The sequence below is a fragment of the Bombus affinis genome, chromosome 16 (genome assembly GCF_024516045.1).
Source record: "Bombus affinis isolate iyBomAffi1 chromosome 16, iyBomAffi1.2, whole genome shotgun sequence".
Classification (NCBI taxonomy): Eukaryota; Metazoa; Arthropoda; class Insecta; order Hymenoptera; family Apidae; genus Bombus; species Bombus affinis.
The window spans coordinates 7,856,545-7,875,720 of record NC_066359.1 but is presented as its reverse complement, the minus strand read 5'-3'; the positions used below and the strand labels follow the sequence as shown (position 1 = coordinate 7,875,720).

Below are 19,176 nucleotides of genomic sequence, written 5' to 3'. Positions count from 1 at the left end.
GAATTGAGAGAAAGTTTTAAATTTTTAACTCCAATTCTGATTTCGATTATTTTTAAGTTCCAGAAAAATATTCAGCTGGAAGCATTATCCACTCTCTATAAAAATTACATTGAATCTATATATATTCTGCACCACAAATTTACAAATAATAGATAATTTCTTACTACGTCGACTCTCTCTCTCTCTCTCTCTCTCTCTCTCTCTCTCTCTCTCTCCGTCCTTGTTAAATATTGAAATTTAAAGATACGTTTAAAACGAAAATGATTGCGTGCAAACGCATCGAGGGATTGATAATTTCAACAAATACGAAATAATCTGCGCTGAAAACGCGATGGCGCACGTGTGGCCTATAGTATCACAGTGTCGAGCAATTTACCGGTTGGCTCCGGAGGAAAAGGCCTTGCAAATGTCCCTTGCTCTTTTCTAATCATATTAGCATATCTAGGTGAACCGTGGCTCCCAAGAGTGATTGTACAGATAGGCGATACCAGAGGCCATTTCCTTTTATCGTTCTCGTAGACAGAGCGACAAATGCCGCGTAACTGCCACGCGGATATGTGACTGTCGTAAGGGGCTCTCCCACTCGTTTCGCGCCACGTATAACTAGCCTCGGTCTCTGCAGATACAGCGGATCTCGTTCCTGTTTTGCAAGCTGTTGTCGAGATCCGCGATCGATCTAACGATCGTCTGACAGATTAATTCCCCTGATTCACAGAAAGAGAATCGTTCAAACGACACAAACGGGTCTGACGACTTCATTTGCCTATTTATTTTCCTGAAATATTGTCAAGATAATTAATGGCGGTTTAAATAACTTGGTATTAATTCCTAGAATTCATATTAATTCTTCTGTATTAATTCTCGCATAGGGTTCATAAGATGAATTTGTGTGGTAGCTTCCTTTTTAGTTTTGAATTGAGTTTGGAGAATTAGTATCCAACAAATAAAAGATACTTTGCACCATTATTCGATGATAATCATTTTGATAGTGTTACATAGACAACGGCCTGACCAAATATTATACTTTCGGTTAAATTAAAATACAATCTTTGAACTTCATACAAGAAAGAAGAAAAATAACCGCGTTGGATACGACTTAAAATGTGATATTTATTGAACTTTTAGATATCCAGGAAAAATTAATAAAAATAAACATACCATACTATTTTCAATGTGATATTCGTATAAGGAAAAGAATTTGAAATTTAAACTCATCTCTTAATGACTTAGTAATGGAAATCGAGGAAGAAGATTCGTTCATTTGCCGATAATAATCATAAATCATCAACCAAATTTGACAATTACTGAAATAGATCCGCGGCGGATTACCTAAGAGCCAGTTACCCAACGTAGCTCTCCTCTTCCTACACTTCGCTACTTCATACAGATCGTAGAAACGCGAACCCATTAATTTCCTCTCCGTAGTCGCGAACAGACCGGCGCGGAACGTAAGTTTCCAGACCGAGCAAACGGCATTAAATTCACGATTTATCATCCTGAAATCGTATCCTTTCACAAAAGACCTAACCTAAAATTAATCCTCCCATCGGGCCAATTAATCACGACTGGTACGTTTCAATGTAACGCTTCATTGCACGAAAAATTGACGTATCGATGTCCATACAAACCGTACAATGCGTCTCATAACTACAAAACCATCCTATAACTAAAATAACTATAAAACTATAACTAAAAATAACTAAAAATCCATAACTAAAAATAATTGAAATAAAATAAGTTTCATGGACTCAAAATGATCAGTTATCATTTTGTAGTCACAAAAGTGCAATTTTTCTATGAGATCGTAAGTCGAGGGCCAGGGCCCGTTCCATTCGCTTGCAATTATCTAAAAGAGTATAGTACATTAAGTTGGATTTAACAATTATTAAAATTGAATCGAATAATATGCAAAAATTGAAGGTTTCGAGCGATGTTGCAGTTGCGAGATGCAGTGTATTGGACTAAATATACCAATGAATGAAGAGAATTACGTCAGTAATCGGTAGAACGGCGCCATTTTCGGTGCTCGATTGCGCCATTTTGCGATCATTTATAGGATAAGCGAGAATTTCGGAGGGCACGCGCGTGAGATAATAAAAGGCTCGTTGAGCAAAGCGTCGAGTCACTTTAGAAGGGAGAGAAAAAAACGAAAGAAAAGCGTGTTCCAGCGCGAAAGTACCGAGAAACCGTGACTTTTTGCGCTCGATGTGTTTTATTATGTAACTTGTTCTTTCGATTTACGCGAGAACCGTTTATTTCTCCTCTGCCTTCGACATCTGGCAAGCAGATCGACCGCGGATTCTCTTTCCAGAGGCTGGTTAATTGAAAGATCGCGTATCTGATAGCTCGGACACGCGGCGTAACACGACAGATGAATTAAATTAAACGATTAATTTGCTAGTTTTCAGCCGTTTCGGAGATTTTCGTATAGAGTGTAATTGAGTTTTATTGATTTTACCGAATTGAGGATTAAAAAGGATAAACAACAACTGGACTCAGAGATCGAAGGCAAACAGCTATGACTCAGATATTCGCGACAGTTTTTCACAAAACATCCAGAACCTGTCCTAATTAAAAAAGATTCCATTAGGTACAAAAGTCTGTTCATTGTCACGAAAGCTATCACCGTAAAGCACGACTGATTAACAAAAAACTCGGAGCCATAAAACAATAGCTTGCAGTTCACGTAACAAAAAAGCGATTCCCTTCGCTAAAAATCCGGCTTCGATCTGCTTAAATCTCAAACCAACCAGAGCAACACTGTTATAATTATAACACACCAAAAAAGACAGCCACAAAAGGTAAACTAATTAGGAGAAAAATCAGACGTAAGAAAAAAAGAAATTGCTGACGAAATTTTCGAATTTGAATCGAATTTTGAAATCACCACACCCATACCATTATCATGACTACCTTGAACCTTGTTACAATTCTTCGTGATTTATAATACCAGGGCGGTTTAATTGACCTTTATATCACGTTATTTCACAAGTAATGTCGCCTCTTATTTTACACCTTCAAGTGCTAAGTTAATGTCAAACGGTAAGTGTCAAAGCTAATAGTTACATAGCAACTAGAAAGAGTACAAAAATATGAAATACAATTAGATGTGTTATTTGCAACAAAAAGTTTCCGAGAAAGTTTGTTGAGACCTTAGACTGCCCGACATGGGTGAGACAATTTTGCAAGGACTTCGCTTGAGGGCTGACCATATTAGGTCATCCACTTCACGCATTCTAGAGCACCCACGCCACGTTTCACTATCCTAAATCATTGTTATCAATTAATCAACACGTCTGACAATCCTGTCGTCGTTCGACCCCCGTGGTGAACGAAATCTGAAACGAAAGGACAGTCCTTTCGAACAGCGCACCTACAATTCAGATAGTGGACTTAGTTTCTGAACTATTCGCGATTTCTTAACAATACTTATATTTATCCAAACTAAACAAAAAAAAGCTGAACTAAATAAGTGTAATTTATTTTCTAAATTAAAGATATTGATTGCATTCTAAACATGCAAAGAGAAAGATAACATGAAATGAAGTATTCCTATAAACGGATGACATATCCAAGGTAATGATACATACGTTCGTGCTCCCCGAGATCCATTTTCTGCATATTCTACATTTTTGTATCCGTGCTAAATATCCCAGAACAAAAAGGTCGAGGAATTTCTACCAATCGTGGTTCATTATTCTCCGAGTACCGATAATAGTCTCATAATTTAAGATCAAGATACGTGTTCACCCTTACTACGCGTATTACAAAAGAATAGTCACCTTTCATCGCCTGTTCCAGGCGAACTGACAAAAAAAAACCGAACAAAATTCTTCGCTACCATTAGAAGGAACATATTTAGAATCGACGATTTCACGAAGGACCGTTCTCAGGACTTTTACTCCGGGCTTCCTTTCGTCGGTAGCACGGCAACAAAACGCTCCAGTTTCGATAAAGGAGCGTTGGGCAACCGATAATGACCGCAACCGAGTTGTTAGTATGGCACGGTTACCTGAGAACAATCGTATGCGTGCAATTTTCTGTTGTCTCACAACCGAACGAATTTCCGTGAACAATCATCTAGTACGAAAATATTCTAAACCACTATTGTATAATTTTCACTTTTTATTTTTTAAAATGCTTCAAGTCAAAGGTTTTCTTATCTATTATTGATTTAGTTACATGTAATGTAAGAAGAAGCTATAATTCTTGTATCGCATATATATAATTTTTAATTTCAGCCCTAAACCCTTCTTTGTCACTGCAAGATGGAATAACATTGACACTATACATATAGTTCCATACAACAAGACAGGAGGAATGGTTGTAAAAAATGGGATGATTGTAGAACAAGAAAACTGTTATCATAAATTTGTATGGAAGCGTGTTTTGGAAAACGAATAGAACAAGGGTACTACTCTCCTCATTTCCAACCATCGTAAAATAAAAGATATTTATTCAAAGATATTATACAAAAGATACAGTCAATTTATTTTTAATATAATTTTTATGCAGTAAATGAAAAGCTTAATGTACTTAATTAATCCTTAAATATAGCTTTAATTCAAGTTTCCAGTGTTATTTATATTTGATAAAGTGTAAAATAGTTTTGCACGTATTTTTAATAGATATTCATTATTTATAGCGACGCAAATTTTTTCATTAATTTATTCGTTTGAGCTAAACCTACCTATCTTTCATATTGATAATAACCTGTAAAATTAATAATTTTTTATGTTATATGGATTTATATTTATTCATAGATTATGAATCACAATAACTAGCTAAACTACTGGATGTTTCACACTCACTTTTCCTGCAGATTTACTGTTAAGAATAAAGTCCAATGCATCATTTACTTTTGGTAATCCAACTGTTAATGAACAAGTTGGTTTAATTAGACCATCGTCGATAAATTGTAAAATATCATCCCCTGCTTGTCTAGTTAAAGAAATATAAAATTAAAATAAGCTACTTTGAAAAGACTTAAACCTAAGCGCTAAACTGTCCTACAAATTTTGTTAATAATTTTATGAATTAAAAACAGTTCCTATTGTAGCTGATAATTTATAGTAATTATCATTTTTATCATAATTCGATAATGGTTTTGAATGATTCTTTAAAGAACAAAATTTATGGGACATTTTAGTTTAAAGTTATTATACCGATATGACTCAGGCTTCTTCTTCCTATATTGCCTCAAGTTGAATCCACTAACGGAAAAGCCATTCTTTTGCGTATCAGAGTCACTAGTTTCTACAGTTACTGCTGAACCAGCGATTATTACTCTCCCTTTATAATAAAAACTAATATTTAATAAACTGGCCTACTTAATTTAAATAATTAGCGCTATTTCTAAAGCATTTATGTACCTTCACGGGACAGGTGATGTAACACAACTGCAAAATTATCATCACGCAACATATCTTTTATGGTAGTTTCATCTTTGTAAATATTAGTAAAACTAGAAATACAACATAGTTTCTAACATTGCTTTTAACTTGACCTTGCATGAGAATCATTTCTCCTTAAACTTACCAACTTAACACTTTTTTAAAATATTCACCATCTGTGTCATCAAAGATTTCTTTAATATCATTATCTGCGGCTATCTCTTCGATTTGTTTCAATAATGTTTTATCTTTATATTTAAAAGACGCAAGCACACCTTTTTCTCTAGCAAGAGCTGCCCCATCTTCAGTAGCAGAAACACTAATTACCTGAATTAATAGTCATCGTAGACAACTACTCACTTAAAATGAGAATTACCTATCCATGTTTGTGTTTGTAAAGTTTTATTGCCAGAAAGAAATCTAACCTGAGCTTTGAATACATTTATTGCAAGATCAACTGCAGCTAATCCAATGCCACTTAAACCCACGTTAATTAATATCATATCTTCTTCTTGAATGCTAACCTTTCTTTCTAATGCGATTAAAGCTGTAATATAATCATCGAGTAAACTCACTGCATCAACAGATTTCACCTCCGATGGTACTTTCCAGATATCCTACAAGTCTCTGATATAGTGAAATACAAACACAAGCAATTAAGCAAAAGAAACTAGCTTACATTAACATCCGCTATGCACTGTTCTGCTAAACCTCCATAACGGTCTTTGTTAAGAGCAATAATTTTATCCCCAACCTTATAACCTTGTCCTTTAGCTTCTTCCCCAACTTGAATTAATTTTCCAACAAACTCATAACCAAGAACCATGGGCAAAGTTGGTTCAAATGTATACATATTTTTTGTCAATAATGCATCTGATGCATTGAGAGCACAATACTGAACATCCACAAGAACCTGACAATGCAAAGATGCTACAAGCTTGAATATTCTATTAATTTATACCAATGAATTACATACAAAAAGATATAAGGCACTATATATTCTACATAGAATATTTACAAGAACATTTATAGAATAGTTACAAAAAGAATTAAGATAAAATACTAAATTACTTTTGTTTATTAATTACCCAAACTTTACAATAAAAACTAATATATAATTTGCTAATAGTGCATAGAGATACGATATCATTATTTCTTTCTCAGTTAGAAAGTATAAATGTAGCTTAAATATAGTTCAATCATAATTTACAAATGTAACTCAAAATTTTTTATTATGGAACTATCATGCCTAAACCATTTTTTCTGAAATAAATTAACAACAAGAAAAGATTTTATACCTTTTCTTTCTCATTGTGTGTATAAAATTCCCACTCGTTAATTATACAAATAATGTTAACATTATGTACATTGTATTATGAAATATACAAAACATTTTACAATTCAGAATATTAGAATTAAATAATCAATTGAATTATTAAAACAGAAAATTGAAAGTACATGAAAATATAACAGAAATATTTTTATATCTTTGAAAATGTTAATCTTTACATGACAAACTTACTTCATTAGCTTGTAATATTTTAGGAGGATCAATGTTTTCTAAAACGAAGCGCTCGGAAAATTTCTTCAAAACAGCGGCAGAAATTCTGCCATGTTCAGAAGCCGGGATGCCACTTTTCGCCTTCTCTTCTAGGTTAACAGACTTGTCATTCGCGACAGAACCAAACCTAACAATTTTCGAACGCGTCGACAATTTCTTCAAATGACTGCCACAAAAATCCGCGAAGATTTTTCTCCCCATCACCACCGACATCTTCTATTTTTCTAAGAAAATTCAAACTGTTATTCGAAACGCAAAAATAGCACCCACGCAGAACTTTACGAAGTACGAGTGCGCATGCGCGACGCCAATTTAATATCGAATTCTAAAGTTTAAATATCGATGAAGCGGTAAAATCGAACTGAAACGCCTCTGTATCGATATTTTGAATTTTTTATGAAGAAAATTCAAATCTTCCGCAGTTAAATGTCGGCCGTCGCGATTTCAACCACCGTTTCGTTCAAAGTGTTGTCTAATAACTGAAAAATTAATGTGATAAAACTATTTAGTGCTAATGTGTCGTGATTGAATCGAGGAGTGATGATCCTGGACCACATAATTTTCCCGATTTCCAGCTTTCAACTATTTCTAGACCACAATATTTGAAAAAGGTCAGTGATAGAAAATTTCTTCCATCGCATCGCCATTATTCAAATATGGAATATTATGCGCGTATCTACGCTATCAAATTATTGGACTTTCTTTATTAATTATATTAATTGTTCAATATGCTTCGTATCGTGTGAGTCATTTGTGAGTAACAACCTTCTTGTTTAGGTTGTTTGATATATATATTTTATGTATAATATTTTTAGTTGTAAGATAAAGTCAAATTATGAAATGCTTTCTGATATAATCTCTCAATATATAATACGTACATCGAAATATGTCGTATGTTAGGCCTTTTTTCGGAAAATAATAATTTTCGTAAACACTGTGGAACACTACTTATTTATTATTATAATAAATATTCTGGATGGGACACCTATGACTCACACGATCTGGATTATAGATAACGAAATTCGTATGGTACGAAACGTTAATTCAATATGTCCTCCTTTGGATTCTGTGTATTTATTATTAGACTGCGAATCTTCATACATTTATAAATACATGAATTATCTAAAGCAAAGTACTTATTATGATATACAATAGATAAAACAAATTTTTATCTATGTTCAATCTTTTTAGTTATATCTTTTTATTAGTTAGTTGTATTTATATAAATTATAGTTAGTTATACATTAGTTATATGTATGTAAAAATATGAATTTGCAGAAACATTCGCAGCCTATTTATTATAATATATATATATATTTTTTTTAAATAGTATGAGGATTTTATATTATGTAATTTTTATACAAAATAATAGAGAGATATAGAATATATGTATAAGAATATGTATAGAATGGAAGTATATGTAATATAACTAATAACTCACCTATCGCCAAATGTATGAAGGATCCAAATTTTGATGAAATTTCCGAGGCTGTTAAAGGAGACTGTTTCAGTGAAAACGTCGTAGAATCCATAGTTAAAAATCTACTATGAAATAGAAGAGAACGCAAATGAATTAAAAGAAAGTAGAAATATGATAATTTTAACTTAACACATTACTAATTAAAAAATTCTCACTTTTTGCGTTCTTGTATCATAGTACAAAAAAATTACGAATTTATAACAACATAGGAAATGATTAAAATATTCATAAACTAAATCTTTTCCATTATACGAATTTTCGTAAATCTTGAAATTTCTAGACTAACAAAAAATTCAATACAATTACCGAATTCCACGTAAAATAACTAAAAGAGAAAATGAAAAGTTTCGCAATATGACGCAACCTCGATGCGTTCCGTTAGTATAAAACTGACAAAATCGTAGCGAATAAACAAAAATAATGTTTACAAACGCAATTGCATTTCGAAAAATAGCTGAATTATGATACTTGTTCACCATACCCAATAAACAAAATAACACTTCACACGACGCACTTATTTCGTTTGATTTAGTCACTGGATTTAGAAATAGGTTTTAACTGGAAATAAATGAAAAGTTTGGAAATAACGCCAAACTTCAACAGGAAGTATATAGAAGCGTGTAGTAGAGAGTAGTCACAGGACTGTTGCCCCACTGATGTTCAAAAGGGTAGTGATTTGGTCGATTTTTGTTTCTTCTGACAAAGTCAAGCCTCCCCACCAGGGGTTTCTAGCACAATTTTTTTATTTTTACTTTTTCGAGCATCCCCACTAGCCTGGTCATTTGTTATTGCCTTCTCGCTGGAAGATCTTTCTGTTGTCCAAGTTTTCGAAACATAACTGTACCGGAAACTGCTATATCTTTACTATATCAGACGATGATTACGTTATGAAATTAAATATATAGAAAAATGTAATTAAATTTTTTTTTACATTTTAAAGCAGTAAAGAAACATTTTTGTTTTTTCCATTCATATTTCATCCTAAAATTATTTTCCGAGTAACATATTAATTAACTTAACTCCTTGGAATTTAAAAATATTTAAACATTTTATAAAAAAGATTTATTACTTGCCCCCAAGTATTCTTTTTAACGAATTACAGTATAGTTTTATTGGTCATGTAAAAAGGATAGAATGATAGAGTACAAAGCATTTAACTTTATTTATTGAGCTAATAGGTCATTGCAACTGATTCTCCTTTTTCAATTAGTATTTTAAATGATTGTTCCATGTTGATACCTTATAACAGAGTTCATAATAATTCAATATCTACAAAAAACTATGAGAATTAAGTGCAACATTTATGCAATGAACAGAAATATATGTAAATATATTTCACTTTACATTTGAATTTTAGTTAATGAATGCTTAAAATAAAAGTAACATAAAAAGCATATAATGTACCTGTATGTTAATCGAGTCGGATTTACAGGGAAGAAAATAGAGTGAAAGATAGGAAGATAGAAACGATGACATTGTAAGTTTGATTAGATTTATTCATTGACAAATATTAAGTCATGCATTAAACAGTATGGCCAGCCGTACTCATATCTATCACAAAAATGTTAGTTCCACTTAAAAACAAATATAGTCATAGGTTTAATGATCGGATTAAAAATAATAGGGCGATGACGAGTATGACTAGTACATGATTATAAAAATAGCGAACTCATTTAAATACATCAGGTTAGTTCGAATAAGGACTAAATTAAAGTTAGAGTACGCTTAAGCAGTACGGATCTCACTTACTGTCATCTAGTTAAGTGGATTGAAATAAAAGCAACGAAAAGAAGCAAATACATTTAACATAATATAAGTCACAGTGGATATCCTGCTTAATATCGGTCTTGGTAGAAAAGTTCCTTAAAAAAGATATTCAGAATGCTTATCCATAAACGCAATTATAATAATGTCGAATCTACAACAACGATTTATATATTGAATTTAACATACCTAATGACTCTTCATCTTGTAGAAACTAGTTTCAGTATAAAAAATCTCTTAATTTAAGGGCATACGCAATGCAAGCGGTATAAAGCATTATTTAAATACAATAACTTATAAAAATACTTGATAATAGTTAATATACTTTCAAAGCAAGAACACTAGACATTCTGTGCATTAAATGAACAAAATGGTAAATACATAAATTAACTGTCGCCAAATAAGTATAATGAGCAATAAATATCACATTGAAAACATTCAGACAAAAGATAAAAAGTGATGCTTCTAGGATTGCGTTTGCCGTTTATACAATCACTATTCTTCACAATCTAATAATATCACTTGATCAGAACCTTGGTACCAATCATTGTTGAGAATTAAAAAATCTACCTACATATTACATACAATAAACAATGTACGAACACTTTTGTTCCCCTTTCCAATAAACGTTGTTCAAGTGAAAATGCTGGGTCTTTCTCGTTGGTAGCATAGTTGATAGTATACGAACACATACGTCGACATAATTCGTCTACAAATGTTTTTCTTTTTGTTTTTTTCTTCATTTTTTTCATTTTTACTCTAAACATATCAAATAGTATACTGTGCATTCACATTCATAATACTGTGAATGAATTTCATCTTACATCCTACGCAAAATATTAGCATATTACTGCATTCTTACTTTATGCGCACTCATTGTTGTTGTTAGGTGTACAAGTTCGTTTTTTTAGTACAAAAATTCTATTACAAACGTTAGAAAAAGCTATTGTTACTCTTTCGTTTTCCCATTTCCTTGCTTGCTTAGAAACTGAAAACTTAATCTATGCTTCTGGAATGCTGTATGAATAATACTTCTAATTTGACATCGATGTATATCAAAAGTTGTCACACGTCTAGATTATTACTCGTACGGTCGGTGAAAACTCCTTCGTTCGTTCTTGTGCAAAAATTCAGTTCGATGGTTTGGTAGAAATCAGAGGAAGATGTAGCGTGATTTTCTTTCTTTTTAAATAACGATGATGAATGAATTCGCTTAAAGATCATTTCGTAAATTATCTCTTTGTATTGTGCCAATTTTACAAAGTTGTTATATATCAATAAATCCCCAATAAATTAGAATTCATTCCCTATGAAACTCTCGCTGAGTTAATAATGGCTACGTTTACATCCCTATGTATGTCTTTCGTATAAGTCATCAAAAAATCGTCTTTATCTGATACTTTCATCGTTATTGTATATAAAAACTACTCAAGTTATAACAAAAGGAATAATAATATATTTATGAGTAAAAATGTTATGACAATATATCTATTGAAATAACGTATCTTTTTTTTTCCTTTTCCAATATTGTGGAAACAAGAGTTAGTTTGAATTTCATAAAAATCCTTCAAATCAATTCTAGAAATATTTGAAGTATTATTTAGTGTCTTCTAATGATTTTGCAAGTCTTACGTATATAAATCTGCACCATTTTCTTTTTTCTTTTCCTTACTATAAAGTTTGCAAAAAATTGATCAAATACAAAGAAATCACAAAAATTCCAACTCCGCTCGATTCGATTAATTTTAAACGCGAAATTAAATTAAAGACTAATTAAACTTAAATTCTGTCTAATGATTCGATTGCTTCACCATTTGCGGCTATTTTACACTTTTTTTGTGGGTGATTATAAATGGTTTGCAGAGGTATATGAAGCAATTCCACGATTTCTATAAAATTAGGCTCTGCAACAGAAAGAAGTTTTAATTACTTGACGCTGTAATTGTTTATTGTCATAAAGTATACTCACCGTTTTCCGCTGTGATATATCCGTGTCTAATTAAAAAGTCAAGCGCGACTGGCACCGACGTGGTTTTAAAATGCGAAGACAGTATCCTTTCTAAACATTCGTTAACTGGAAGCAATTCAAAAGTCTCTACCTCTCCATCATTGTTACTTGGTACAAAATCTGGTGGTAGCTCAAGGTCGTATACAAACTCAGTGTTGGGGAACAGACCCCTTTCACTTTCAAAAAACAGAGATACACAGCCGGCACTCTTTAGTTTTGCAATAAGATTATTAGGAATGCTGGCTTCTTCTCCAGCCTCTTTTATAGCAGTTTCATTAATTCCATAGCCAACGCTCAACCCACCACTCACCATGTTATCCCAATAGCCAGGCCAAGTCTGCTTGTTTGGGCTACGCTTTTGCAACCATATTGATAAACCTTTTACAGGATCCATAACGTATCCATTAATGTCAACTCCATATTTGCGAATTCCAAACAAGCCTATAGGACAATAATTTTTAAGTAAAGAATTATGTTAAACAAGTCTAGTCAGATAGATAAAGATGTTAGTAAGATTGTAATTAGCGTACATACATGTAGCAGACCGGTCCATTTTGAACAGTGGTGGGGTATTGAATTCTGCACGTACTTCATAGCACTCTTCTCTCCATCCTCTTAATGCTATAAACTTCCCACCTGCACGCCATTCTCTCAGAACTTCTTCAACTCTAGCACTTCTCTCTGCATATTCTCTGAATGCTGGATTCAGTTGCACATACTCAGGATGTACTTGAAATACCTATGAAAAATATTTAAGATAGATATGATAAAATTATATAAACATGTTGATAGACATATTATCTATTATAATTCAATATGCAGAGTTACCTGTGGATAATTCAACAATTCCTTCATTACATCCGGACGCACAAGGCCAATTTGTTGCCCATCAACAACAAAGGCTCTGCATTCACCTGCGTGAAAACCTAAAAAGTATCGTGAATTATTTCATTAATCCAATTATTGACATTATAGAATAAAATTAGAATTTAGATATAAAATATAAGCAATAAACGAAAGAAATAGGAAATAAAAACATTAAAACTGAAAATTAAACGTGTTTGTCAATACAAAAACATAATATAGTAACATAATAATCCTATTATAACTTGAACCTGGAAGAAAGGAAAGAATAACAATAGAATCTCACAAATATTCATCAATATACATTCTACATTCTATTTACAGATCTGTTTAAATTGTACAAGAAACAGATTATAATATAGATCACCTCATAAAGATATACGATACACATCCTTGGTATCTACTTTGATAAATATACATATAGCAACAATACTCAAAATATTTATTATGAGAAAAGTAGGGAGAATCAAAGATATATATATAATGGTAGGAAAAATTATTGTAGCGAATTTCATGAAAATCATTTATGATCCCCGGGGAAGATAGGCACAATTCCTATTAGTTCGCTAAAAATACGAGAAAGAATACACAAGAGACTCGAAATCAATATCTTAGTAGACAGGACGGAAAGCTACGAATTTCTATACGCTAATCATTACTAAATCGTGCAGGAGGCATACAGAGAGGCGAGGTGTCCTTATATGAAACGATTTTGCTTACCTGACAGGTAGAAGCAGTTGAATTTGTTGGCCAGCTTCAATAAACGTGACATTGGTTTCTTATCACTATCCGTCATTATGTTTCGCTGTCGTTAGCCAGCTGTGACAAAAAATCCTAGCATAGAGTATAGTATATATCAGACGCGAGTCTCACGGGATTTCTGCACATCGAGAGGTACAGTCTAGACTGAAATTGCCAACGCGATTCATTCCAACTACTTTTATTTTTTCTTCTGTATCTTTTCATAGATTCAGAGATAAGATATCAGATTCTACTTCTTATGTAACTTATAACATACAATATACCTCTTTTATTGCGATAGCAAACAGTAGTTAATGGAGTATATGATCTGTAATTGGTTGAATTGATTTAGAAATTGTACGCAATTTCTTTTTATTGGATATTGAACTTTGTGCACTTTTTAAGGATACAATTTTATATATGCAATTTATATTTTAAATTTAAATAGAATTATTTATAGTAAAACCGAAATAATATCATGATATCAAAATTTTTTATGACACAAAAAAGAAACGAGGAGGTTTACAATTTTTAATATGCACATAAGAGTAATTATTGGGAGGAGTAAACGGAACAATTTTTAATATTTCATTTTAATTATATTTGAGAACAGTTTAAGAGGCTTGCTTATCGTTTAAGTATAATGGCCGAAACATAACCCTGTACTTCCAATAGATTGCGCTAAAGGCGTGTGGATACACATGCGTATTGTGTCAAAGTTGTAAATTTGTGTATTTATTAAATTTAACATAAAAAATGAAAGTGAAGAAGGTTGTATTACACACCGAAGAAGCGCAAGCGTCTTCTGAATCGGATTCGGAATACAATTCATCAGACGAAGAAGTAAATACAACTTATATATCAAAATATTTATCATAATCTTTTTCTAACCTTTCTTTTTTTCACGTGTATAGTTACAAGAAGCTTATGCGAAGGGTTTGTTGAAACCAGGTTTGAATGTTGTAATTGAGAAACAAAAAAGAGAACACAAAAACTGTGTTGTGAGTATAAAGATAATTAATTCTTAAATGTAACTTAATCGATTAATTTTGTTAAGAAAATGGCAAAAATATTATCCTTATAATTGACATTATTCGTAGAACCTTATAAAAAACAAACTAGAGAAATTTAAACTGGATTTGCCATGGATCGAAAGGTTAGACATGGTTAATGCGCCAGCACCTTTAGCACCAGAATTGGCATTACAAATGCAGGAACAGGAAGTAAGGCGTTCTAAACAGTTACAAGGGAATAAGAAGTTACCACAGTACGAACCAGCTGAAGATCCTGTTCTGAATGACTTTCGCAGGGAAACAATGTTTCACAGACAAGCACAGGGTGCTGTTATGGATGCAATCGCACGATTAAAAAAGCTTGGTATTCCAACAACCAGACCCGACGATTATTTTGCTGAAATGGCAAAATCAGATACTCATATGCAAAAGGTTAGACAAAACTTAATGAGACAGCAAATAATAGCACAAAGGTCAGAGAAGGTCAGGCAACTGAGACAACAGAGGAAAGTAGGAAAGCAAATGCAAATAGAAGCAACTCTGAAAAAGCACGCAGAAAAGAGAAAATTATTAGAGGAGGTTAAAAAATATCGCAAGGGTGTGAGAAAAGACTTGGATTTCTTAGATGACAAAAAGAAACCTCAAGGTAAAACAGTGAATCAGAAGGTAGCAGCAAAGAGAAAAATGAGGGATGCTAAATATGGTTTTGGTGGAAAGAAACGTGGCAGTAAGAAGAACACGAGGGCAAGCTCTGCGGATGTTTCAGAATATAGAAGGCCTTCGAAGCCAGGAAAAGATTTGAAGAATAAAGGGGGCAAAGGGGGGAAGCCTAAACAGAGATTAGGGAAAAGTCGTAGAATACAGATGAAAGCAAAGAAGAGGAGACAATAGAAACAAACTTTATGTAATATGTTTTATATGACTAATTGACTTAAGCCACGTATTTGTAAAATAATAAACTTTTGCGTAATAAATGACTCGAGATACTTTTTATTATTATTTCTTACCTTTTTATCGAAATATTTCTAGGATCTCGTTCAACAGACAGCAATGAACAATTGCAAACTGGCCTCGACAAAAGAATTTTTGTCGCATACGTAACTACGTTCAAACGTATCGAGCGTGAAAGCACCGAAACGTATGCAAAGAAGGGATTACGTAAAGACGTGTAAAGCGAGAAAATCTTTTTCCCTTTTCAGAAATCTTTTTCAAGTTAGGTAGCACACTGTTTCGTGCTCAATCAAACGCGAACAGCCCCGAAGCATCATCGATACCGACGTTCTCGAGTTTGCTATTGCGTTTTATATGTATCCGTAGAATATTTCTATGGGCGTTGGAAAAATATACACCGGCCAAACAGAAACGCCCCGCCGACTATTGTGGTTCTTATCACTCGTACCTTTCACGAACTCCTATATAAAAAGGAATTCTTTCTCATTGTCGCTGATAATAGTAGCCGTGAGTGTGTACACGCAACGCAAAGATGTTGTTCCTTCAATTATAGCGATTTCCTTGCTTCATCTTCAAATCCTCGTACTTTTTGTGATTTATTTTTTATTTATATCATATTTTTAGTTTGTCATTCTATTGCTAAAGTTAGATATTAGGAAATATTTGAATGAATGAAATCCAATAGGATATTCCAATATAAATAGTATCTTGTTTGGAATATGCTTAAAAATGTTATAATAGTTGAATTAGAAAAGGTAATCATTACTTGGAACATATATATTATTATTTGAAAAATCTTTATTAAAAAATTATCTCCGATTAGATTAATCTGATAACGTAAAACAAACATAACGTATATCGAGGAGTTTGAGCGTAAAAGTTTCGATTAAGTTTTATCACATGCAAGTACAGAAGAAAAATAACTAAATAAAATGAACGAATGGTACATAAAACAACGGCAGGAGTGGTCGCATGATGGATCGCTTAATCTACAAAGTGACTCTCCAATATTTGGTGCTCGACCCGTTCAATACGTTAATGCCCCATTATGTTATGAAAAATCGCGAAGGATGCGGTCGAATGATAGCGACACGAAACACGTGGATCAGAGTAATCTCCCTATGGTATCGATACCGGCGGAATATTTAACATGTGTCGTCCATTAGACAATCCACTGTATCTACAGGGTTTGTTACATGCATAGGAATGCGATTACACCGCATATTACATGCGCGGCCACGTTTGCACTCGCGTAGAGATACGTATGTACACACGTTCCCCTTTCCTTTAGCGATCGTTGGCTTGATTCGCCACCATACGTAGCTAATGATGATTTAACCTCATCTTATATTCATGTGTGTACATTTAAAATTCAGAAGCTTATAACAAAAAAAAGCTACCCTTATCAAATTTCTAGATAACTTTGCATAACAAATGAATTCCCCCCTCCATTCATATAAAATTCGAAAGTATATAGTAAAAAAGAAAAATGCTAAATTATATTGACTGCGAGTTACTAATCTTACTCAATGAAATAAGAATAATATGAATAATAAACTCATATATGATAGATGTATAATATAAAGACGTATAATTAACATCGTTACTATAAGAATGAATTATCTTAATATGAATTTTAGTTCAGTTCTATAATAAGTGTATTCTAAGTTACTCTATGCCCATGTCTGGAAACTTTATAGAGATAGAGTAATAAATTCAGTTACTCAGACAAAGACAGAAAATTATTTGAAAAATCGATCGATTAATTTCTGAAAATGCATGATGACGCGCACATGTGGGATCGTCGATGCGATGGATCCTCGAGGATCGATGGGATGGATGGTCAGTGGAATATGGGATAACACGCTTGATTGGGTTCCGAGTGTATACTTGTTATTTGGCGAGTGGAAATACCAGCGATCGAGCCGCATGCATAAGGCTGGGCCATTGGTGTGCAGCCACGTGCACGTGGCCGTGTATATTTTTTACAATAGCCCCGGGTTATTGTATTTAAATCCAGGAGCACTCTCGCGCTGTGTCCTCCGCTTCTGTGTCCGGCGCAGACACGAGAGCCCTGGGAATCCGCTCTCCAGGTAACAGCTGTTTTAGAGGGAGATCCCCATTTTTATTCCCTCCCACGCATTCCTAACAATTACTCAAGTGGTACGCACCGTTCCATAGGTTCTTTCTTCCATGATTTTCATTCTTAATCCTAGAATAGTATGCTGTAGGCTCTTTTATGACCCGAACATAACGATTTCGGTTACCGTGTTGCAAAATAATTCGGCCAATGTATAGTAACATATTTATTCTTCAATGCAGTTCTAAAGCAATAATAAGACAGCTTTAACTCATCTTGCTATTTAACTCATCAAAGCTGAAAAAACGCTTTATTGAAACTATCCTTTTATCCAAATAATAGACAGGCCCGCAAGACAAGTTATTATCTTTCATAAGACAGAATCGGAATGTTAGAGAGGTTAGGAAACATCGCCGCAAACGAACAGCTTCCCCTATCGGGATCGGTGAATCGTCCAGTTTTTAGACGTACTCGGTTAACGCGATCATGTTCGCGGTATTCATAGCTGGGATACAGTTAGCATGTACGAATTTCATCGAACAAATTCGTGAGGTTTTTCCATGTATGGAACCGTATACACGATTCCATGGCTGGACCACGAGAATATGGACAGGTATCTCGCGCAGATATTTGTATTGATGACAACCGCGGCGTGACATGTATCCTCCGTCGCGTCGGCTGCTAATGGGTGAAATTTGTTTCGCCGTTGCCTTCGGGCAATTTTGTTCGATTTCAAATTTCACCGAATCCGTACACTCCCTCTATCTCCCGTTCTGTTTCGCTCGCTACGTCGACCTACCACGGCGTTCCCGTGCTCATGGAAACCTGACAGGACAACGATAAAATATCCATCTCAATTATTTAGACCTTCGTCTAGTGTGCAGCATGGAAACACGGGTGGTTCTAATCGATGGAGCGGTTGATAAATTGGAGCATGTGTTTTTTTTTTTTTTGGCAATGTCACTTAGTAATTGGAACAAGGTATTTTTGATCGTTAATGGACGTTTGGGAATTTGAGTGGATGTTTTCAACGTAAGAATTGTCGAATCTTTTGGAGAGTTTCGTGCGATCTCTAGAAATTTAGAATTGGAAATCTGCCGGATCTTGGGATTTTTAACGTAGAATTTATATATTAAGTTCTTGGAATTAGGAAATTTGAAGTTTTTGGATCATCTACGCTCTGAATTTTCAGAATTTCTAATTTCTACAGCTTTGAATTTCTCAAGTTTCGACTGTCCTTACCTTTGAATTTAAAGGCGTTGGATCTTTAAAGTTTGGCGTTTTTAATCTTACTTCTGAATTTTCTAAATTTCAAATTTGT

General features: G+C 33.5%; 4 protein-coding genes across 13 annotated transcripts in view; 1 reads left to right on the top strand and 3 right to left on the bottom strand.

The window, feature by feature from the left end:
* Positions 1 to 9,265, bottom strand: part of LOC126925897 (myb-like protein X) — a 63,336-nt gene extending 54,071 nt beyond the window's left edge. For 4 of the 10 annotated variants that reach the window (XM_050741885.1, XM_050741889.1, XM_050741892.1 and 1 more), the window contains exons 1-2: positions 8,916 to 9,265; positions 8,396 to 8,499 (exon numbers count right to left, since the gene is read on the bottom strand). The gene's annotated coding sequence lies outside the window, so the exon portion shown is untranslated. The remainder of the gene's footprint in view (positions 1 to 8,395; positions 8,500 to 8,915) is intronic. The other 6 variants (XM_050741891.1, XM_050741894.1, XM_050741888.1 and 3 more) reach the window with 4 other exon arrangements.
* On the bottom strand, positions 4,427 to 7,262 carry LOC126925898 (quinone oxidoreductase-like protein 2). Its single transcript, XM_050741897.1, has 8 exons — positions 6,916 to 7,262; positions 6,073 to 6,306; positions 5,819 to 6,010; positions 5,539 to 5,720; positions 5,373 to 5,464; positions 5,166 to 5,292; positions 4,812 to 4,941; positions 4,427 to 4,713 (listed from the first exon to the last, which is right to left on the bottom strand). The coding sequence occupies exons 1-8, from the start codon at positions 7,165 to 7,167 to the stop codon at positions 4,687 to 4,689; spliced, it is 1,236 nt and encodes a 411-aa protein (XP_050597854.1). The 5' UTR covers positions 7,168 to 7,262; the 3' UTR covers positions 4,427 to 4,686.
* Positions 9,266 to 9,909: 644 nt separating the features above from the next.
* Positions 9,910 to 14,089, bottom strand: LOC126925900 (uncharacterized). The gene is made up of 5 exons (XM_050741902.1): positions 13,791 to 14,089; positions 13,035 to 13,132; positions 12,741 to 12,945; positions 12,168 to 12,647; positions 9,910 to 12,102 (listed from the first exon to the last, which is right to left on the bottom strand). The coding sequence occupies exons 1-5, from the start codon at positions 13,864 to 13,866 to the stop codon at positions 11,978 to 11,980; spliced, it is 984 nt and encodes a 327-aa protein (XP_050597859.1). The 5' UTR covers positions 13,867 to 14,089; the 3' UTR covers positions 9,910 to 11,977.
* A 390-nt stretch (positions 14,090 to 14,479) lies between these two features.
* LOC126925901 (probable rRNA-processing protein EBP2 homolog) lies at positions 14,480 to 15,801 on the top strand. The gene is made up of 3 exons (XM_050741903.1): positions 14,480 to 14,654; positions 14,726 to 14,812; positions 14,912 to 15,801. Exons 1-3 carry the CDS (start codon positions 14,568 to 14,570, stop codon positions 15,713 to 15,715), a joined length of 978 nt encoding a protein of 325 aa, XP_050597860.1. The 5' UTR covers positions 14,480 to 14,567; the 3' UTR covers positions 15,716 to 15,801.
* The last annotated feature ends 3,375 nt before the right edge of the window (positions 15,802 to 19,176 follow it).